This window comes from Anguilla anguilla, chromosome 5, assembly GCF_013347855.1.
Source record: "Anguilla anguilla isolate fAngAng1 chromosome 5, fAngAng1.pri, whole genome shotgun sequence".
NCBI lineage: Eukaryota > Metazoa > Chordata > Actinopteri > Anguilliformes > Anguillidae > Anguilla > Anguilla anguilla.
Window position 1 is genome coordinate 24749455 of NC_049205.1, and position 24840 is coordinate 24774294.

The 24840-nt window shown below is 38.8% G+C and overlaps 1 protein-coding gene across 8 annotated transcripts in view; it reads left to right on the forward strand.

Annotated features, from left to right (window-relative positions):
- The window catches only part of map2k5 (mitogen-activated protein kinase kinase 5), a 244373-nt gene that overhangs the window by 78875 nt on the left and 140658 nt on the right, over positions 1–24840 (forward strand). For all 8 annotated transcript variants that reach the window (XR_004765388.1, XM_035419104.1, XM_035419106.1 and 5 more), the window contains 2 exons: positions 140–204; positions 18542–18581. Coding sequence is in view for 7 of the 8 variants with exons in the window: in XM_035419104.1 (XP_035274995.1) it covers positions 140–204; positions 18542–18581 (105 nt within the window). In the remaining variant the exon portion in view is untranslated. The remainder of the gene's footprint in view (positions 1–139; positions 205–18541; positions 18582–24840) is intronic.

Below are 24840 nucleotides of genomic sequence, written 5' to 3' on the forward strand. Positions count from 1 at the left end.
TTGGTCTCTTCTGCTATCAAAGAATTTTAAATGACCTGGTGTTTTATGGCCTCCCACATGGACTCCTCTTTGTCTTCCCTAGATACAATGCCACACCTCTTATCTTTTTTCCTGCACTTCCCTTCTTTTATTTGTCCAGATAAATGAGCAGGACATCAGAATCCAGGGGCTGCTGGGACATGGCAATGGAGGAACTGTATACAAGTGAGTCTCCTTAAAAATGGATCTGAGACTTGTTGAACAACACACTGAGAACATTTATCTCATTCCAACTGATTCGTTCCAGCGAAATAAAATGTCCCAACATTACCAAAATGTAAATTAAAATGCAATCATCCATTTAATATTTCCCTTTCTTTAATGTCTGAATGCTGCCATAATGAAAATTAAAATGTTAATTTGACATTTGAATGACATTTTCTTCTTGTGACTACAAGTGACTACAAAAAGTGCCAGTATTCAGATTGAAATTCTTTATTCAGATTGACAATTCATTTTTTGTGCCTTGAGTACTACGCTGCCAAAAGTGAAAATAGACGTACTATTTGGATGAACATTTTCATTTCCTCTATTAAATATGAATATGAAATAAAAGCAAACAATAACTGGTGGTTTAATCATTCAAAGACTGTCAAAGAGCGGTTCATTTGCACCACCACCGGAGGACAGTATTTTATCCAAAACAGTCTTGGGAACAAGGGAAGTTAGTCATAGATCAAACTATGGTTGTTTCCCAATTTAGGCTTCAGCCTCTTGCAAATTTCACTTGGGAGGATGTGACGCATGTACAAATAGAACAGTATACACTTGTGTTTAGTGTGTGGGAGGGAGCGAGGACAGAGCGGGTCATTTGAATTGAGACCAACTTCGCTCCCATTTATGCTCTGCAGTTTGGGAGGTAATCTTACTGCTGCACAAAGCTTTAATCAGTCACATACTGTGGGATGTAAAACACCTTTAAAATGTCTGCTCTCAACCTGTTTCCATTTATGTCTCTTTATCATTAATTAAGCGATTAACTCTATAAAAATATCAAAAAATATAGCAAGGTTTGTGTGCTTGCTGTTTTCTTTGTCATAAGATTGTATTGTTTTAAAATATATGTAGTGACAATCGGTGTGCTGTAAAAAGGGGGGGAAGTAAAGGATTACCTTTAAACCAAACAGTACTCAGTTTCCATTTATCTTGCTTGATTAACAATACAACAATTAATTCACTGAATAATCAAGTCCAATTTATAGCCTATAATGGTTAAGAAATGATAATGACAGAGGTAACTATACATGAAATTGTTTATATATAATAATAATTAGCAAAAACAATCCCAGTGCTTTCTCTGAATTTGTATCTCAGATTATATAAACATTTTCTTCTCATCACGTTAAAGAATGTGTCATTCATTTTCAAAGAGCATGCAATTTAGTGAAACATGTAAATTGGGAAACATGTCGTTGTCTGCAATGCATAACTCATAATTGAAACTAGAAAAATGATTTTATGAATATCTGTGCTCTTCATTGAGCATTTAATCTGCAGAATCTTCACATGACATAACACATTTTATGTCATCGGAAATGTGGATAGAGGAAAATTGACCCTCAAAGTCATTACAAACTACTAGTAAATTTCTTACCTAAGTTACTCTGACCGAACATTACATTGTCTGCTCAGGACTGGTCCTGTACAAATAATTAGAAAACTGGACATTTTGAACAAAAACGTCTGGCAACCCTAGTCGATATGTTGTTAGATCTTACCCAGCTCAGCTGTATCTTCCTTAGATACAGCTTGGTACCTGTTGCCATAGACTAGAAAGTGCTTGTGGCTTGTGCTTAGGAAGATACCAGCCACCATTTGCCATTAAAGATGATTCATGATGCTGCTGTCCAAGTTCTCTCATGTTACTCCTCTGCTGAGATCACTCCACTGGCTACCAGTTGCTGCCAGGATCAGGTTGAAAGTCCTGACCCTCACCTACACTGCAGCCAACAGGACTACTTACCTACTTACAGGACATGATTCAAACCTACACACTCGCTCGTTCCTACCACGGAGCTTCTTCACCCTACCTCCCCAGTGGTGGAACAAACTCCCTGTTCCTCTACGGACCACTCAGTCACTGCCCATCTTCCGTCATGGTCTGAAGACGCATCTCTTCAGACTATACTTGGACTAACTATCACCACTCTGCAGGGCACTCCCAATCTAGGATCGCTCTTATGACTTACTTACTTATCCTTCCACTTTTTGTATCTGTTAGGATCATTAGGGGTCCAAGCAGCGAAGCTGGTGGAACCCTATTGTATCGGTTAGGATTATTAGGGGTCCAAGCAGCAAAGCTGGTGGAACCCTATTGTATCTGTTAAGATTATTATTAGGGGTCCAAGCAGCGAAGCTGCTGGAACCTTATTGTATTTGTTAGGATTATTATTCTTATTTTTCTCCGCTAAAAGTGTCTGAGGCTCAGCAACCATAAGTCCTAGAGTATGGTTTCTCAACGGGGGCGTTCTGAGATTGCAAGGGGGGGCGCTGGAAGCACAATGGATGAGAGGGGGGCGTTGTGGCCATTACGGGGGGCGTTTGCCCAATATTAATGTTCAAAGAGAATATTGCAGGTTGGAGACCCCAGTGTGAATCAATGTGTAGGAAAATGATGGAGGAACTAGATTTTCATAAAAAAATATACTTATATATACTACACTACACTACAGTGGCTTCTGGAGTCATTTTTGTGAGAGAATTTTACTTCCGCATCTAAAAACGCCAAACCGGAAGTGACGTAGCAGAAGGGAGGGCGGTCATGTTGAACAATAAAGAAGAATGGATCTCAACGCTAGTTTTTGACACTGAAGAGGTTGTAAATGTTTATGCAAACGCATATCACGGACCACAGCCTTATAATTATCAGCCTGCTAGGCGTCCAAGAGACTGGGAACAGACCAGGGTTAGAAGGAATAATGGTCAGAAGAGAGAAATTGAGTTGTGGTGTGAGGAGAACCAGTGGAGAACTGGGCAGGTGTCTTGGTATCCACATTATATAATACCACTAACCTATTTAAAGACACTCAATTTAAAAAATAAAGTATAACCGAAATATTTTGAGCAGTAATACTTACAAAGCAATGATGGAATCTTATATTTTCGGTAGATAGAGACAGAGACAGTAAATCAATGGTACAGTTCTATTCGCTTCTGTCTTCCTCCAGAAAACGATGTCAGCCAGGTCTATCAGCAAACAAATGGCTTAGCTATGCCCAGAAGTCCTCAATAATAATAGTATTTTCCAAGAAATTATGAAAAATCGTTGACAACGTTTCGTTAGGTGCAGCGTCTTTTACTGCTACCACAGAGTAAGTGGATGCGATGATGAGAAAAATTTTGGTTGCTGACCTATAAAACGCTATTCCAAATGCAAAATTAGTCATGTTATACATTGTTAGAAAGCTTATACTCTCACCTACTGAATAAATGAATTGTCAATCAAGCCAGACTGTGCTAAAAAGGTCGACAACGCCGTAAACAACAGGTGTGGTATTACGCACAGCTACTTCTGAAGGTACCCAGGCATCACAAATGTGCGTATATTTCACAAACTGATTGTCCAAGACAACATATGACCACTCAGTCTCAAAAGGGACATCTCTACGCGTAAAACCAATGATAAGGTTGTATATTTATTCAATATTTAATCACAATATTTTTATGAATACCCAGATAGACAATACTGTCCATTATGTCATGGGTGGGGGTCTAAAATGAGCGCCACACACAACCGCGTTTTTGGTAACAGATGCAGCAGTGAAATCCCGTCTCTTCACCTGCACAAAACGCATCCAGGCACGAAAGCTAGCACCGTTCCTTTTCCTGGTAGGAAGGCTGTAGTTTGTGCAACCTGCACAAACACAATAATTTACCATGATGATACACGGTGAAATGCAATATAAAACTACTGAAAAAAGACCAACGCACTATATCACAACTGCTCAGACTCACTACTACTGCACATTGGGCGATGTGGGAAAAAAAAGGCGTTTTTAGGAGCTTTGCTCAAAACGGCCAATATTTCCTCTGAGTTTGTGCCCTTACGTCTTGTAAAAATGATTAAATCCTGCATTAACTTTTCAAATTGTCATTTTCAGACAAGGTTAAGTATACATTTCGTAAAAAATTTTACCTGCAAGGTGCTCTTTAATATTTCAGCTGTCCTCTTACTGTTGTGCTTTCCGTTGTGAAACACGTTTGACTGGTCTGTATCATTTTTCTGTGTCATTGCCCGTAGCAGTTGGCTAATTCATAGGCATATTTATGAGGAAATAATTGCTGGGCTATAGGCTGCCGCTATTGTGGCCAAAACATTTTTTCCTGTACAATCGCCTAGGCTTGTTTGATCTATGAAAAAACACAGCATATGCCCCAAAATAAAAAGAGCATGCCAAATTGTTACGAGATGTAGGCTACTGAGGTAAACAGAGAAACAAAAGGTAGGAACCAGGATAAACAAGGATGAGTTATTTAATTAACTATAATAAAATAAGCACGATTACAACGACCACAGCCAGCAAATGTAAGGCACTGAATACAAAAGATTAGACAAGTCATAAGTCATTTGCCCTCTGGTGGCAGCCAAGGGTTATGACACATAGCTAAAATGAAGTTCTTGTCTGAAAATTAAACAGCATAGGTAGGCTTGTTTGATTAAAAGAAAAATTACATAATATCACAAACATCAACAAATAACAACCTACATTTGGGGCTAATAATTCAGTTTTTGTTTTGGGGGGTGGGGGGGGGGATGGGATTTGAACATACGATAGGGGGGCATTCGTCTACAAAAGTTTGAGAACCCCTGTCCTAGAGCAACCAAATTTGGTAGGTGGGTTCCTATGGCCCCTCACTACTCAGGCACTACAAATCACCTATGTCGGCCAGATGGTGGCGCTATAACATGCTTAAAAGGTCATAACTCCCATACCATCAGTCAGATGAACACACAACTTCATCGACCGATGCATCTGAATGTGCTCTATAACTTTGCGATTGGGACCACCTATGTCCGCCATATTGCTTGCCCTCCATTTTGTCTTTTTAGTTGCAGCGCGGAAGCTTTCTCTGGTAAATGTGTCTGAGGCTCAGCAACATAAGTCCTAGACCAAATTTGGTAGGTGGGTTCCTATGGCCCCCCCCACTGCTCAGGCTCTACAAATCACCTATGTCGGCCAGATGGTGGCGCTATTACAAATGGTCATGCTTTAAAGGGCATACCTCCCACACCATAAGTCAGATCAACACAAAACTTCATCGACCTATGCACCTGAATGTGCTCTACAACTTTGCTATTAACTTTGCTTATGTCCGCCATATTGTTTGCCCGCCATTTCGACTTTTTTAGCGGAAGCGCTGCAGCTCTACATATGTGCCGGGGTCTAAGTGTTACGATATAGTAAAGGCCTTTACGGCAAGCGGCTAGGAGACATCCATGGCGATGCAACTAAGCAATCCGACACCGTTGGGTCTAGTTTTTATCAGTGAGGGGAGGGTCTGGACGTCGGGGAGGCAATGGAAGACAGTGCCAGAGTGCATGCTACTACAGGTTTGTTAGTAAAAGCTTTTTGAGACAATGAATAATTACTTTTCTTTGGCATGGATCCATTTGAAGACAATATCTGGTGAGTTTGTTTAGTCTTTGAATCCGTCATTATTCTGAGAAATAGCGAAACCATTTTTATTGATAGTATTTGAGTTTCTCTGCAAACACGCGAAAACACGCTGGTATAATAAAACTATGACGGTAAATATAGCCTAGGCCTATATATAGTCCGCTTTGTTCTGTTGCTACCATAATATAACAAACTTTCTTGTGTCTACAGCTGCAGTTTCTTGCTGTAGTTACTAATATTCAGTGTTGGGCAGTAGCGTCGCTACAAGTAGTGGCGTTTCTAGTTTAACTACTTTTCTCAGTAGTGTGGTGGTAGCGTCGCTGTTTTCTGAATCAAATAGCTTTTCTGTAGCGAAGCTCTTTTATTGACCAAGTAGAGTGGTAGCGTCCACACAAGCTACATTTTCCCAAGCATTTCTGAAGCTCAAGCGCAGCAGAGCTTTCTGCTGCAGTCTGAAATAAAACTGCTAAAGATCAGTGAGTGACGTCACTGCCATACACGGACCTGTATGAGAGAGATTCAAAGCTTAATATATAAAATATCTTTGGTGTAGCCGACAGAAGCACTTCCGTATGACGGTGACATCACGTACCAATCCTTGGGCTGATGCCTGCGACTTGTCTGCTGCAGGGGAATACAGACACACGTGAGCTTGATTTTACTTGATGAAAAGATAGGTATGTTGCGTAAACTTTTAGACAGTTTTGCTGCTGCTTTTGTTTGTGTTCATCAGATTAACCTACAGGGTCCAAGTTAAACTACACGGTCGCTCTCTGCACTTGGAACTGTACTTCCCTCTAGGGTTTTCAGCCCACTTGTCCCTGGTTACGGTTATACACTTTGTTGTACGTCGCTCTGTATAAGAGCGTCTGCCAAATGCCTGTAATGTAAAGATGGCAGAGGACGGAGAGGAATTGATCCCGAGTTTAAGTGAAACAATGGAGAAAAACTGTGTTCAGGTGCTTACTAATTTAAGAACACACATTCAGGTGATTCCCGAATAAGATAACTCAGCCATCGCCAACCAAGCTAGTCATCACAATTCAGTGCAGTCTGCAAACACCAGCTAGCAACTTGTCAACAGCTAACCACTAGCTAGCTACAATTTTTTCACTGTCTGTTCTATTGGCAGAAAATAAATAAAATGAAGCATGGGGAGGGGGGCTGCAAAAGACAAATTTAAACAATTAAACAAATACAGTACATATAGGAGGGAAGCGGTGGGGAAAAATGAGGGAACAGAGGAAACGTTGAAAAGTTTAGATTACTCTGAAATATGACTTTTGTAGTTTTTAACATTGACCAGCAGGGGGTACAACAAAAATGCAAGTCTCTACAAAACCAAAGTATGGTGGTTAATCAAAATGATTTGCTTGAAATTTATGGAGCTACTAGTACAGAGTGGACCTAATAAAAATACCAGTTTTTAAACTGCCAATTATATAGATAGAGTACTTTATTAATCCCAAAGGGAAATTAAAGTGTTACAGCAGCCACTTGACATAAATCAAAATACAAAAACAATGAGGTAGGTAAAAGAAACAAATACAATTAAAGGCTGAATTATATACAATAACTAAATAGACTAATTCAAATATAAAAAATAAATAGAATAGCTAAAACTAGAATAGAGACTAGAGAACCATAACCATAACTATAATATACTGTTTGTTGAGTATACACTGTTCAATTATGTTAATATGCTACAGTGTACTACAATGTACCTTAGTGCAAGTCAGGTGCATGATTGTCCATGGATGTTAGAATTAAGTGTTCATTGATACTTGAATAATACAATATACAAATTATGGCTTCGATTTAGTAAACTACTTTTGCCATGTTGTAGCTTAGCTTGCCACATTTCTCTGGGGGGTAGCTTCAGTGTAGTGAAGCTTAATTTAATGTAGAGTAACTGGTAGCTTAGCTCACTACACTTTCAAAGTAGCTTGCCCAACACTGCTAATATTGAATATCAACAAAAGACGCAATTTATGCTGTAGTCTGCCAATGTCTAAATTTATAATACGGTACTCTGCATGCAGGTAGCAGGGAGGTGAGTTGATATTTCCTTTTTTTGCTACTATATGTTTGTTAGTAAAAGCTTTTTGAGAGGATGAATAATTACTCTTCTTTGGCCTGGATCCATTTGAAGACAATATCGGGTGAGTTTGTTTAGTCTTTGAATCCGCCATGCTGAGAAAAATCGTATTCCATCATAGCGACATGATAAACCGAACATTAGCCCTAAGATATGCCAATACAGCAGTGAAAACGCTGCTCACTGAATAATGAAATAAACAAGACAATTTTTAAAAAAATTATACCATGTCATTCTACAGTCAATATCTAGGAATAAATATTGAATAAATATACAACCTTACCATTGGTTTTACGCGTAGAGATGTCCCTTTTGAGACTGAGTGGTCATATATTGTCTTGGACAGTCCGTTTGTGAAATATACGCGCATTCGTGATGCTTGGGTACCTTCCAAAATAGCTGTGTGTAATACCACACCTGTTGTTTACGGCATTGTCGCCCTTTTTAATACAGTCTGGCTTGATTGACAATTCATTTATTCAGTAGGTGAGAGTAAGATTTTTAACGATGTATAACATGTCTGATTTTGCTTTTGGAATTGCGTTTTACAGGTCAGTATAACCGAAAATTTTCTTATCATCGCATTCACTTATCCATTCACTCTGTGGTAGCAGTAAAAAACGCTGCACCTAACGAAACATTGTCAACAATTTTTTCGTAATTTCTTGGAAAATACTATTATTATTGAGGACCTCTGGGCCTAGCTAAGCCATATGTTTGCTGATAGACCTATCTGACATCGCTTTCTGGAGCAAAACAGTAGTGTAATACTTTTTGTGATGCATGGAACAGTGAGGACGAGAGTGTTGGAACATTGCCAAAACGTGGTGGATGGTTAAAAATTGTTTTCATATCCTCCCATCCCCATACAAGAAAACATACGAGAGTAATGCCTGTAATAATAAATAATAATAATAATAATACTCATGAAACGAGTATCTGCTCTGATGTTGATCAAACTTTACGGACCTCTTTAATCCCAATGGGATCCAACGTGCTACGTGACCACTTGGCTCCGATTCGACCATTCAGCCGAAGACCCCTGGACACGACAGGCATCTTCCACTATTAATGATGAGCTCGACCCTTTGTGGGAGTTTCTATAAGGGTCAGTATAACACCCTGCCTTGATTTTGCGTTTTTATTTTGTTGTATTTTTACAGCCTACACGTCTAGCTGACATTTTCAGCTCGTCCAGGCTACTTGATTGTGGACCATTCATAATAACAGGCCCTCTCTTTCTCTTATGTTCTCCCCTTCTCTTTCTGTTTTCCTTCAGAATGACATTGCCAATTTGGTTTTATAGCACTCAGACTGTTTGGCCTACATCGTCGCGCTCTTGTCCAATTCTGCGCTGTCCTGTTCTTCACTCAACTGTGACCAATTACATGCAATCAAATCATCTGCATCCCTGCCTATCACCGTCTGTATGACTTTCACTTTTAAATATGGACGATAATTCTCGTTAGCCATCACTTAATGTGCTGTTGACATGTTTTCCACTTTTGGTATTTAGCTAGCTAATTGCATTATTCTGCATAAACTTTTTCAAACTTGTGCTTGTTTTAAAATGTCATAGGCCTAACTGTTTTAAAATTCTCAATTTCATTTCATGACTTCTCTCAGTTCTCTGGGACTCATTATGATCAGTCTAGGCCAGGGGTGCACAACTCCGGTCCTGGAGGGCCGATCTGCATGCTGGTTTTTGTTCCAACTGATTACCATTACTTGCAGCTCTATAAACTATGCTGCTTCACTCCTGTGCTTGAGCACAGTGAAATCTCTAGGATACACTTGCAGACTGTGACTCAAGCTGTTGCTTATACACATGTCAGATCAAGATATGATTGGGCCAATTCAATAAATGTTGGGAAACGTTGGCAAAAAATCCTGGATTGCCCCTGTTGTGCACCCCTGATCTAGGCCTACATCCATGACCACTGTCCATGTGCCTTTGTTCAACTTTTAAATACGGGCGATAATTATCGTTATAATTTCTAATGTGCTGTTGGCATGTTATGAGATTTTGGTATTTAGCTAATTAATTGTGCTTGTTCAGCATAAATTTTTAAAAAACTTTTAAAATACTCCCATTTCACGTTCCTATATTAATAATGTGCTGTATGGTGTGCTTGTATTTACGGTTTTGAAATAGCTTAATAAAACACGCACGTTATAAAGACACATGTCCGTCACATCTTTTTACTTGAATTTGTTGAGCACTGAAGCGATACGTTGTATTCATTGTTTGACTCATTCTACTGTCTGGCACCTACAGCATAGCCCATCGTATATCTAGACTAATTGGCTACCTACCGAAAGGGGGGGGGGGGTGTAGCAAAGGCAAAAAATGTTTAAGACTATGAAAACATAACCTCTTGAGACTTCTTAACGGTTTATTTTTTATTATCTAAATCTATCTTATAGCTCTGAAGAGCTCTTGATACAAGGAATAACAGTTTGCAAGAGCTAAAAAGTACTTTTAGCTGTACTTTAAAACCATAAAAGGTTTGTTAACCCTTGTATTATTTGTAAATATTGAAGCAAAATAGGCCTGTATTTTGAGTTATGGTGGGGTGAGAACAATTAAAAGAGCACATTGTCCATCTAGAAGTTCTGTCTTCAAAAATAGAGCACTATATAACCAAAATTGATACTCAAGAAAAGTTACAGATTGCACTTTAAAAGGGACACTTCTGCTAAATTAACTCAATTACCATGACAAAATAGTACTTAGAATGTTTTATCTTTTTATTTAACAATATAATTTGAGCTGGGTCCACATTCAAAGCCCTCTCTCTCTGTCTCTCTCACACTCAATGACAGAGTTCACATGCATTGTCCATGCAAAAAAGTGAGAAAAATGGCTTTAAAGATTCTGTTCTGTTACATTCTAATTCTACTGAGAAGCATAATACAAAAATTTCCTAACTAACTTAGATGCTTGATTAATGTATTTTTTATTAGCTCGTTTTATCTGTATTCATTTCTGGACACTGCAGCAGCTTGTGAGACTGCTCCTCTCGTTATAATCATAATCGTCATTAGAATGCAGCCCTCTTTGTCAGCTGTAGCAACTGTAGCCTAACTCAGTTTTGCTAGCTCACTACATTCACAAAACCTTAAAAATAAACACTTTCCCTTTCGTTTTCATGGGAAAAAATCACCATGCTGTAGCATGGAAATGGAAGTAGTTGAATCACTCAAACATTTTAAATGCCCTAAAAATATATATTTTTTAAATTCGCGCTGTTTTGGCGATTTGCCAACAATTTGCGGTCGCGACATCTGACGGGCTTCTCCAGGTCACCATTTTAATCAGATGTATTGTACCATTATAACAGTAGCTCTAGATTAAAAAAAAAAAAAAGGTAGGCACGTAGCCTACGTAGCTCAACTGGAACAGGTTCCCCTTCGGCTCAAACAAACACTGTTTATTTTCAGATAACGTTACATATTTATCACATTTATTTTTTACTTGTCCGATCAGACAACTGCATGAGGCATTCCACTTGCCCGAACAGAGTTAGGATCCGCCAGTTGTCATCACCGAATGATAGTTAACGCCAGTGCTTCAGATGGGCAGGAGCTGTCGAGACTTGTATATGAGTACCAACTCTTCTTTTGATTACCAACATTAATTTATTTAATTTAAACAGTATGTATTTTGAGGAGTAGGTACCGGCACTTATTTTGGTCCAATTAAAACACTGGTTAACACTGGTATTTTTGTAATATTTGAAGCGTCGCTACCTACCTTTTCCTTGTCTTTCGGTGGCTGAAGAAAAAAAAGTGACGCTTTGACAGACCGTGCGACATTCGCGGCCTAGGCTCTTTTTGAAAATAAATATGTGGACGCGACAGTATGGATTTGAAAGCGCATTTAGGCAGAAATATTTAGAAAGTTTAACATTTTTAATTTATGAATTTAATATATACGGCAAAATCCCTGCCGCCACACCATAATAACATTAAAAAAAAAAAAAATATATATATATATATATATATATATATATATATATATACTGTATATAGCCTATATATTAAATTCATAAATTAAAAATGTTAAACTTTCTAAAACCTTACCAGCGGAAACGTTGGTGACAGTATAGAGCCCACTGTCAGTGCAGTGTATAGGTGAGGGCACACTCACGGTAGTGTTGGTAATATTTTAGTGGCTGTACTGTTTTTTTCACTTTATATGTACACTGAACAAAAATATAAATGCAACACTTATTTTTGCAGCCATTTGTAATGTGTTTAAATAATACCTCAAATATTTGTTCTATGTGCACAAAGATCTTATTTCTCTTAAATTTTGTCCACAAATGTTTATATCACTGTTAGCTAGCATTTCTCCTTTGTCAGCATAATCCATCTCCTGCACAGGTGTGGCATATCAAGATTTTGATTAAAAGCCATGATCACTACGCAGGTGTTCCTTATGATGGGTCAATAAAAGGCCACCCTAAAATGTTGAGTTTTTTGTTGTTCAACACCATGTCACAGATTCCTCAAGTTAAGAGATCATGGAATTGGCATGCTGACTGCAGGAATGTCCTGTAGAGCTGTTGCCAGAGTAATGGATGTTAATTTCTCCACCATAAGACACCTCCAGCGTCGTTACAGAGATTTTGGAAGTTCATCCAACAGGCCTCACAACCGCAGACCGCGTGTAACCACGCCAGCCCAGGACCGCCACATCCGACTTCTTCACCTGCGGGGACCGTCTGAGACCAGCCACATGGACAGCTGATGAAACAGTTGGTTTACACAACCATAGAATTTCTGCACAAATCTGTCAAAAATCGCCTCAGGGAAGCTCATCTGCGTGCTCGACGTCCGCACCAGGGTCTTGATTTGTCTGCAGTTCTGTGTCACAATCGAAGCGAGTGGGCAAGAGCTCACCATCGATGGCCACTGGCGCGCTGGAGAACAGTCCTCTTCATGGGGACTGATGAATTACGGTTTCAGCTGTACAGGGCAGATGGCAGGCAGCGTGTATGGTGTCAGGTGGGTGAGCGGTTTGCTTATGTCAACGTTGTGAACAGAGTGGCCCATGGTGGTGGTGGGGTCTTGGTATGGGTAGGCATATCCTATGGGCAGAGAACTCAAGTGCGTTTTATCCATGGCAATATCATGATAGGATCCTGAGGCCCATTTCTGTGCCATTCATCCACCGCCATCACCTCATGTTTCAGCATGACAATGCACGGCCCCATGTTGCAAGGATCTGTACAAAATTCCTTGAAGCTGAAAATGTCCCAGTTCTTCCATAGCCTGCATACTCACCAGACATGTCACCCATTGAGCATGTTTGGGATGCTCTGGACCAGTGCATACGACAGCGTGTTCCAGTTCCCACCAATATCCAACAACTTCATACTGCTATTGAAGAGGAGTGCAACAATATTCCACAGGCTACAATCAACAATTTGATCCATTCAATGCGAAGGAGATGTGTTGCGTTGCATGAGGCAAATGGTGTTCACACAAGATACTGATCGGTATTCTGTTAATTTCATGGTATCTTCTTTTTTGTGGAATCTGTGACTAACAAATGCATATCTGTATCACATGAAATCAATAGGTAAGTGCTTAATGAATCTATTTCAGTTAACTGATTTACGTTTATTAACTTTGAACTCCATAAAATCTTTGAAATTGAGAAGTGTTGCATTTATATTTTTGTTCAGTGTTATATTATTGTTTATGGTCAATTTATAATGCACACCTTATTATGGTTATAGGGAGATTGACCCTCTCCTTGTAAACATAACGGTGACATTAAATATCAATATTTTGAGATCTTTTTGGGAGGGACAACTTTAGCTATTATGGGAATGTTGGTGAGCTACTATGTGGAGGCATTGGGTCAGGCAACAATTAAACCAACTTTCAGTAGTGACTGTCTGACTTCTGCTGTATTCTGGTATGGTCTGCCCAGAATATTGAACATGCTGCCCATCTTTTATTGACCAATTTTTAAGGTACAGAAATCAATGAGGACATGGTGTTTCCCTGTCCACCCCTGTTGACACACACACGCATGCATGCAGACCCACACTCACACAGGCACACACATTCACACCTGAAATGGTTACTCCCCCGGTTCCTGCTCTGGCTTATCTCCAGGGCCCAGGAGTTCAAAACTTTTTATCTCAATCAGATCCGATCAGATTTTGAAATCCCATATTTTGTGATCCAGTATCAGACAACTCAGCCTGATTTTGTCCCGGTATTTCAAAGCAAATCAGGGTAGGATCATCCTGATCCAAATTCGGACTTTTCAAGATTACCTGATCCTGATTATCAGTGCTTTAAAGCACTGGAACATTACTCAGAAAGATTACGGTTTTCTAATCTTCAAATTATATATAATATTCAGGGTCTTTAAAGGTGCAATATGTAACTTTTTGAGTGTCAATTTTTATGGCCCTACAAATGTAAACAACTTTTTCTTTTTTTACATCTAAAACTATCTTTTAGCTCTGACAGCTCTTGATACAAGGAATGGCAGTTTGCAAGTGCTAACATTTTTGTATTTTGATTTAAAAGCCACAAGTTTTGTTTGTAAACATGAAAGCAAAACAGGCTTGTATTTCGATAAACTATTTGGTTGAATGCACTGTTCTGAGAGGTAGGCTAGAGGCCACTGTAAATGTGACAGAAAAAAAGTAAATAAAAATTTTGCAACCATTGAGCCTACAAACAATGTATTATTTTAATTTACAAACTCTACCATCTTTTTTATATTGAAATGTATTTTGAAATGAATTGTATACTATATTTTGTTCTGGTAATCCACTCTAAATCCACCCTTCTACTGGGATCAAGGTAATCCTGATTTTTTTGATCAAAATGATGCCAATCCTATGGTAAAGTTTTGAACTACGCATTTTGAAGATTTGATCCAGATTAAAGCTAGGATTCGATTACCTGATCTGATCGGATTCCAAAGTGATCCCAATCCTGTTTTTTGGTTTTGAACTACCCATTTGCAGGATTTAACTCAACCCGATAGTCAAAATCTGATCAGATCGCTTTTGAACTCCTGGGCCCAGGACATGATGGCTGAGTGCTTTGAAGCTTCCCAGGTGTGAGACGAGGGAAAATGGTGAATTAGATGCCTGACAGACTATAAGCAGGAAAAGATTGAAAAATGTCAAAGTGGTTTTGCTCAATGTGAGATCTTTGAACAACAAAAGTTTTATTGTTGATGATTTTATTACTTCTCGCTGTCTTGACTTTTTGTGCCTGGAGAAACTTGGTTAAAAGTTAATACCACTGTCAATTGATTGAAGTTTGCCCTCCTAATTTTTATTTTATGAGCAAGCCTACAAGTTATGGCTTGGGAGGAGGACTTGCTGTTCTTCAGAAGAAGTTGTTCTTAACTTTTGCTCAGTGTCATCTCTGTGGTTTATTTGATTTTAATTCTTACTTTTTTTCTTTTACTCATACAGTTAAGATAAAAATGTTGGCCCCTCAAGAGAAATGAAACCTAAAAGAGAAATTTTCAGTTACAAAATTACAAAATTTACCAAATGGGGGCCTTTACACTGATTAATGTATCACGCTGTGAAGTGTGATACATTCATCAGTGTAAAGGCCCCAATTTGGTAAATTTTGTAATTTGTTTGAATCTTCTAGATTACAATATAACACATTTTTTGAACGTTGGGGCTGTAAAAATTACTACTCCTGTGTTGACGACTTCTAGAAAAATGGTAGCAAAATTAAGTATTGAGCTTTCAAACCACACCTGAACCTGTTGACTTAATAGGCTCAATCAGGTCCTGCTCAATAATCAGCATTGTTTTTGACTAACTGGACTCAAATGAGCATGATTGGTGGCCTTTGAAGGCTAGAGTGAGAGGCATTGCTCTTTGTCGTGGTCGGCTCTGGTCATTGCCCAGCGTTACATTACATTACATGCCAGAGTCAAATATTGTTACCTCACTGTGATTTCCAGAAATTTTCATTATTTGTGGTGGAATGGGGTTATTGGGGAAAAAACAAAATCAATTTTAAGCTGCTTCGCACTAGAAAGGCCAGAGCCCATGCCATCTTTGAAATTTGAATTACTCCAATCCTCTTCCTTCCACGACTTTTCCTAAATATTTAGGCTTAAAATATTTGGGCTTAAAACAGTGTTTTTAAAAACAAAAACAATTGACTCATGAAAGAAATACAGGCTGTGGGCTACTACAGCTGGTGTTGGTACCCAGGCCACGTGTGAATGTGTTGGGCTCTCCCGGCACACTATTCAGCAACTGAATGACACTTTTATATGAATTGCTCGAACAAGCGCTATCAAAACTAATTTCACACATATAATTACTCAAAATTATTTCATTGCAATCGTGATGAAGTGTAAGACCTTTGGGTGGGGATGAATAACTGTGGGCTTTGTAGGTTTATAACTCCACAGAGATAACTCCTCAGACATATGTTCAGGTTTTCATTGACACTGAGACTTCGAATAAACTCTGAAAATGCGGGGTCAGTTTGGCAACTGCAGTTGGAATATGGCTAAAGGTAACTGCGTGAAGTGCAACTGATTTGTGTGTTGTCCCTGCTCACAAACCGCCAAAGCTGTTCGTTTTCTGTGGATTTGATGAGTCAGAGGCGGGAGACGCTGGGAGTGTAAAACCACACTTCAAACAGCGAAAGCAGGGGAAGGGAAAAGTGTAGCCTACTGAATTTGTTTTAATGGAAGAAATTACTCATTTAAAAATAATTAACTTTGTATTTCTTTAAATATCATTGGTGTGCAGAAAGGTCAACTACTTCTTGGCAACTTAAAAGTGATGCCTCTGAGTTTGGACTGATCTTGGTGCTTGAGTCCACAAAATAGTCAATCAGTGTGAGCATTTTTGTCTTTTCCTCTGGGATGACTACTTGGTAAATTTGTATGGCCTTCTATGGAATGTCATTCTTACAGACCCCATTCACACTCTTAACATGCTGTTCAATGTGGGAAACTTTGATTACCTTAATTTTCTCACAGCTCATGACCACCTTTTATTTATTTTATTAGCATTATCTCTCAAGAGGAGCCATGGCTACATTATCAAAGTTGACTACAGAAACTATTATTTAATTCTATTCTGTTGTCGCTACATAAGCATTTGCATATGCTTCAGCATCTTATATTTCAGTTTGATTTTTGCAGGCCATTGAAAATCTGATTAAACAGGTGGTGTCAAAGAATGCGGTCTAAACAATAGGTAATCATTGTGCTTTAAAAAACTTAATTGGTCATGAATTCTTTCATGTCACTGGGTGCTTCTGATCACTTGATCACTAGCATGTTTCCTTAAATGAAATCCTGTTGATCCCTGAGAATTGTCCAGAAAATGTGACCAGCGAAGAGTTAAGTTAAAGAATTAAGTTTTTCAGATACATACAGTCAGGTCCATAAGTATTTGGACAGTGACACAATTTTCCTCATTTTGGCTCTGTACGCCACCACAATGGATTTGAAATGAAACAATCAAGGTGTGATTTAAGTGTAGACTTTCAGCTTTAATTTAAGGGTTTTGTCAAAAATATTGTATGAACAATGTACAAATTACAACCATTTTATACATAGCCCCCCCCCCCCTCCCATTTTAGGGGCTCAAAAGTAATTGGACAAACTAACAATCATAAATTAAATTGTCATTTTTAATACTTGGTTGCAAATCCTTTGCAGTCAATGACTGCCTGAAGTCTTGAGCCCATACTCATCACCAAACGCTGGGTTTCTTCCCTGGTGATGCTCTGCCAGGCCTCTACTACAGCTGTCTTCAGTTCCTGCTTGTTCTTGGGGCGTTTTGCCTTTAGCAAGTGAAATGCATGCTCAATTGGATTCAGGTCGGGTAATTGACTTGGTCATTGCAGAACAGTCCACTTCTTTGCCTTAAAAAAGTCTTGGGTTGCTTTCGCAGTATGCTTCAGGTCATTGTCCATCTGCTCTGTGAAGCGCCATCCAATGAGTTTTGATGCATTTGGCTGAATCTGAGCAGATAATCTAGCCCTATACACTTCAGAATTCATCCTGCTGCTTTTGTCAGCAGTCACATCATCAGTGAATACAATGGAACCAGTTCCAGTGGCAGCCATACATGCCCACGCCATAACACTACCTCCACCATGCTTCACAGATGAGGTGGTATGCTTTGGATAATGAGCAGTTCCTTCCCTTCTCCATACTCTTCTCTTCCCATCATTCTGGTACAAGTTGACCTTTGTCTCATCTGTTTGTAGGATGTTGTTCCGGAACTGTACAGGCTTTTTTAGATGTTTTTTGGCAAGCTCTAAGCTGGTCTTCATGTTTTTGAGGCTTACCAATGGTTTATATCTTGTGGTAAACCCTCTGTATCTACTCTGGTGAAAGTCTTCTCTTGGTTGTTGACTTTGATGCAGGTATGCCTACCTCCTGGAGGGTGTTCTTGATCTGGCCAACTGTTGTGAAGGGGTTTTTCTTCACCAGGGAAAGTATTCTTCTGTCATCCACCACAGTTGTTTTCCGTGGTCTTCCGGGGCTTTTGGTGTTCCTGAGCTCACCAGTGCATTCTTTCTTTTTAAGAATGTACCAAATAGTTGATTTGGTCACACCTAATGTTTTTGCTATCTCTCTGATGAGTTTTTTTTTTTCAACCCCTCCGCCTCTTCCGAACCATCATGCAAACACAGTCAGCTACTCTGAGGCTTGCAAGCAGAGCCCTCAATATGTATGCTGTGTGAATGGAAGTATGACAACCTGTTTTATGCTCTTTTCTGTCTGTCTGTCCCCTCCTAGAGCTTACCATCACCTGGGAAAGCGGGTTCTAGCAGTCAAGGTAAGATGATTCTCCAATGCTCCTCTAATAATAATAATGTGTAGCACCCACCTGAGTAATGTATGGTAGCCATTTTGTGCCAGAACACTCACCACACATCAGCTCCAGTGAAGAGAGAGAGATCGATTTTTAGCCAGTGAAACTGAGGGATGAATCTTTTCTCCCTCTCCTTATTCCTGTGTCCCTCTCTCTCCACTCTCATTCCTCTCTCTTGGTGCTCCATTGTGATTTAACCACTGTTCGGACTCCGTTGCTTTGCCTGTGTGTATCAATTTTAGCACTGTCCACAGTGATTATCACTGTCACACACCTGCACTGCACAGCACTGCACAATGTTTGTGAGCACAACACAACCCTCAAATAATGGCTCTGAGTGTGTGAGAGCAACACAACCCTGCCCCTATGTGTGTGAGAGTAATAAAACCCTGCCTCTGAGTATGTAAGAGCAACCCTGCCCCTAAGTGTGTGAGCAAACCATTTCCCTTAAGCCTGGAAAAATAAAACTGCCCCATCCCTAAGTATGCGTGCTGATGGGAATTGTGGATAGATGCACACTGCCACACAGCTGTTCTCTGTTGGAAAGGCTTTGATTTAGCAGGTTATAGTTATCATTTATGCATTCATAGGAAAATAGAAAACAGATACAACATAATCCTCAGCAACCATCACCACCCTAGCATAAATCAGAAGCCATAAGCATATTCACCAGATGTTGCCAATCAGGCCAGATGAATAAGCAGTAATGTGACTGTCACATCTGTGTTTCTGCAACAGATGCAGGGCTAATTGAGCCAGACTGAGAGATTGTGTGTAATGGGCATAAAATAGAAAATAGGAGAGTTGTCACAGTTTACTCTACTTTCATTGGGGAAGTGGCATACCGGATCTTACGAGACAAAGCTGGGGGAACTGCACCCAAAAAAACACTGTGATTGAGGAGTGCAGAAAGATGTGGTGCCCTGTGCCAGGTTGCGTAGTGCAGAAAGCAGACATTGAGTACCATTGTTTGTCCTCAAAGAACATTGACAAATATGAGGAATGGCTGGTAGCAATATGAAACAAGAAATATGAGAATTGTCCGGTAGAAAAGTACTCTCATGTACGAGAATGTAGTCGTCATTTAACCCCTGATTGTTATGAACGGGACCACCATTCAAACTCATGGCGACAACTGGGAAAAAGAACATGAAGGACAGTACATGGAGTGGCGTACTAGTCTGAAAGAAGATTGGAAAGGTCACAGAGTTGCAACAGAGACCAGACAAAGAGGAAGCTGTGCAGTGACATCAGACAAGATTTACCAAGTGAAACCATTTGAAGAACAAAAGATGGCACTTAACCATGAGAGTCGAGAAGTTTTTGTAACTTCAATTACAGATTGCATCCCACTGCTTTTGAATATATATACATATACATTTATTTATGTGCATTGATATAAAAAAAAAATTTTTTAAACGTATGAAAGATGATGTCCAACGCACTTCAAGCCAGCTAAATAAAAGCGGACTGGATAGGTGCTCAACAGCCTTAACGGTCAAACTACAGTAAAAAAACAATATCTCCTTACCCCGACACTTTACTGGTACTGGCCCGAAATAAGGAACACTGGAGCACACTCAGCTCAGGTCAAAGCTAAGAAAAACACTTCTTTACTATAAAAAGAAACGTGTTCTTTTTCAAGTGATGAGGTAGTATAGCCTACCATAGTAGAAGTAAAGAGTAAATAAACATTGACATCCTATTTACATAAAGTTGTAATATGGTCTTGCCAAAATTTAATATAGGCTAAGAATAGAATGTTTGCAAGGTGTATCTTTAAATAATGAATTCAACTTGGAGGCTAAGTATTTATATGTAAAATGAGATACAATAAGCTAATTGTACAATTACAAATCTTGTGTTTTTTGTGTTTTTCGAAAACTTGTATAGTGTCCATCATTGTATAGTGATGGATACCCCTGTTGCATGGCAAACACAAAACAGGCTAGCAGAACACATCTCCTTCATTTGACCATGCAGTGCCGACTTCAAAATGAAGAGATAAGCTGCTAGCCAGCATTGCCTGAAGAAGAATTAATGAAGGTTAGGTCAACATAACAGCATAACCGCATTTACTAAACTTATGTTAGCGTACGAGTAGGCTACTTGTTCAAGTAACAAGCAGCTAATGTCATTCATCTTTTAGTAGTTTACTAGGTGATCATTTTTACTTACTTATTAGAGAGTCATCTGTTTGGACCTGATGGTTTGGGCTGCGTCTTCCAATTTATTTTGGGTAACAAGAAAAACTTCTCAAGTACTCCTCTGTTCAGAAACGCACTGGGGCTTCTGTGGCGAGTGAGGCAAAATTGATTACCCTCAGGAATCACATTGGCTAGCAAATGTACTCCTTTGTTCCACTCGTTGCAATGTAAAGATTCTTCCTCTGATGGCATTTCTTGACAGTGTACACAAACGCACCATGACAAGTTCTCTGCTCTTGGTTGCTGAGCTTCAACAGCATCACAGAGCTCCAAAACCGCTGCACTGTGCTAATTCAGAGTAATTCACTCTTGTTCTGGTAGTTGTTGGGGACTGTAATCTAGCTCAAAATCGATTAAACTGTCAATGTGCTCTTCACTTTCAAACACTGTTGAATCACTTACAGACGCTATTGCCATTTTGTCTGCTCGCTTGTGTATTGTTGACAAGGTAAAAAGAACTGTAGACATAGAGACAGAGAATAATGCATCACTCAATGAAGGCCACGCCCACGATGAGGGAAACAATCTGTTGTACTCCATGTCAGGGTACCCGAATTGGAATTGACTTCTCGATTTTTACTGCAAACTGCGGGTTTTAAGTCTGTAATATGGTAGCCTATAATGCACTTTGATAGGCCAGTCAGTGGTGTTCCCTAGTTTAGACCGCTTGAGAATGGTGAGCATTAAGGCTGTCAAAAGTGCCATGAAATTGAGTTTGAATATTAGCTTTTGTAATTAGTTAGAGTTTGAATATATTCAAATATCATTTGCCTATAATTCTCAAAAATAAGCTGCTTATTGTCGGGTGCAATATGCACGTGACGCTTACTCTGAACTGGCCTGCGCGTTATTTTCCACAAGCGGGCAGTAGAATAGAGGACATCGGTGAACTTTCATACTAGGTTACTACATCTGGGGCCTCATTTATAAAACGTATTTTAGATCAACTTTGTGGCGCGTACATAGAAAATCACGTCAAAGTAGTGATTTTAAAAAAATCAGCATGACTCGATTTGACCGTGGAAACAGTTGTGGCTCTACGTCAGGTCTTCACTTCGCGTATGCACGCAAGTTCATTTTATAAATGAGCCCCCTGCAGTTTCTATAGCCTAATGCGCAAATGAATAAAGCACTTTCTCGTGGATGTAATTTGCCACAACTCGGCATTTATTAATCACAATAATAGGGAAATGATTGTTTATAGGAAATCCCTGTTTATTTCTTAACACAAAAACTATTCAAACGGCTAATACCTGTAGCCTAAAACAACACAAGTTACTTACTCTGTTTAGTTTGTTTAACTTTTTTCATCATCCAATTTTATCAAAATCTTCAGAACAGAAAGGAAACATAGCCTGGCATGGGAACATTATTTAGCCTAAATTGTTGACCAGATCTGTTGAACAAAGTGAGAAAAGAGACTGGCTCGCGAGGCTAGCTGACCAGTAACGTTAGGTGTCCATGGAGCTGAAAGTATCACCGGAGGTTATTGGCAAGGAAAACCAGACGATCCACTTGCTCTGGATCCAGGGAAGAACGTTTCTTGTTGGCAGAGGAAATGAACTTTGCGTGCATGAACATGATTCGCGGCATGAAATTAAAGCCTGTATATTCATCTTAATTACAAAACGTGGGATCCAAAACTAATATTTGAATGCTCAAATTTAGGTTCGAACTTAAAAAAAAGAAAAGATTTTCGATTAGTTTTCGAACTTCAAATATTTTTTGACAGCCCAAGTGAGAATACACTTGCCCTGATTAGCAATTCAATTTAAGCCTTAACTGGGCCCAAAATGAAGAAGAAATAAAAGCAAATCTATATTGGTAACAGCATGAATTAAACCAGTGACCATTATGCGCATCATACATACTTACCTAGGACCTAGGCTATGGCCTAAACTTACAAGTGCAATGTTTAATAGTTATTTTTTAATATATTTTATGGGATTTTCAGCTTTATTGGACAGGACAGTGTAGAGATTCAGAAAGAACAGGGAAAGAGACACTGAGACGTACGACAAAGTTTGCGTGGTCGGATTCAAACCACTGATGTCGCTGCTTGTAATATAATCCACTGACTCTTGATAATGTCTTGATCATCCAGTGATTTTGCCGATGATATACAAATCTATCTGCCTATAAAAACAAAAAGTAAAGATTCAATGCAGTCTTTGTTGAACTGCTTAAGACATCAAAACTTGGATGGATTTAAATTGCCTCAATCTTAACCCCTTATTGCACATGCCAAATCTTGCCAATCCTTTTTCGGGGGTTACCCTATTTAAAGCTTTATAACTCCAGATGTGAATACCACAGAGACTTGAAAAATGGCTTAAATGAAGCAAGACGTTTGTACAATTTACAGTACTAACGCAGATTAGTTTATATTCATAATTTTGGAAGAAATAAAGTGCCACAAATGCAATTATCTAGACAAAAAATCTAAAATTAATTTGCACTTTTTTAGTTTGCAATGAAATACTGAAATAATGAAATAGATTGCATATATACAGCAGGTTAAACTATAGATCTACTATAGATTTATGAAGCAAAAAATAAGCAGTGTACCCAGCGTCTCCAAATCTATCCAAATTATGCATTGCTGTAAATCACAACATATTCACATATTTCACTACAAATCAACTGTTTTGACTCAAGAAACTCACTGTTGCATAATTTTCAAGTGGGAATTACAAGCTTTCTGTCAGTACAGTGATCTTTAATATCTAGGGGTCCAGAAACATATCCAAAATCTCTCCAAAAATGAATAAAATGCTTTTTGTCTATTATAAAGCATATAAATGAGCCCCTTATAAAGGTTTAAGATGAAACATTGCTATCAGATTAAAAAATAATGCTAAAATATTGTCACACAATGCGGTACAGTACCTAAATGTGTACTAATTAACTCTTGTATGCACTTTGTATACTCTGTACTCTTGTATGTTTTCTTGCATGGGGGTGGGACGACATGAAAACAATTTTCAACCGTCAACCACGTTTTGGCAATGTTCCAGCTCTGACGTCATCACTGTTGCATGCTTCACAAAAACAATTACACTACTAACTAATGCTTACAATTACAGTGTGAAATATCCACATTATATAATATCACTAACCTATTTAAAGATACTCAATTTCAAAAATAACGTATATAACTGAAGTATTTTGAGCAGAAATACATAGCAATGATGATATCTTATCTATGTTCCGTAGATGGAGACAGAAACAGTAAATCAATGACACTGTTCTATTCGCTTCTGTTTTGCTCCAGAAAACGATGTCAGCTAGGTCTAGCAGCAAACATATGGCTTAGCTATGCTCAGAAGTCCTAAATAATAATAATAGTATTTTCCAAGAAATTACGAAAAATTGTTGACCACATTTCGTTAGGTGCATCATCTTTTACTGCTACCACAAAGTGAATGCTTAAGTTAATGTGATATTAAGAAAATTGTTAGTTACGCTGACCTATAAAACGCTATTCCAAAAGCAGAATTAGACATGTTATACATCACTAGAAAGCTTATACTCTCACCTACTGAGTGAATGAATTGACAATCAAGCCAGACTGTACTAAAAAGGGCTACAACGCCGTAAACAACACGTGTGGTATTATGCACAGCTATTTTGTAAGGTACCCAGGTGTCACAAATGCACGTATATTTCACAAACGGATTGTCCAAGACAATATGCGACCACTCAGTCTCAAAACGGACATCTCTACGCGTAAAACCAATGGTACGGTTGTATACTTATTCAACATTTAGTCCCAGATATTGACTGTAGAACGACATGGTATAATTTTTGAAAACTTTGTCTTGTTTATTTCGTTATTCAATGAGCAGCGTTTTTACTGCTGCATTGCCATATCTTAGGGCTATTGTCGGGTTTATCTTGTTGCTATGACGAAATATGATTTTTTAGCAGTGAAAGAATATTTTTATGAATGCCAAGATAGGCAATATTGTCCATTATGTCATGGGTGGGGGGTGTAGTTGTAGATGAGAATGCAG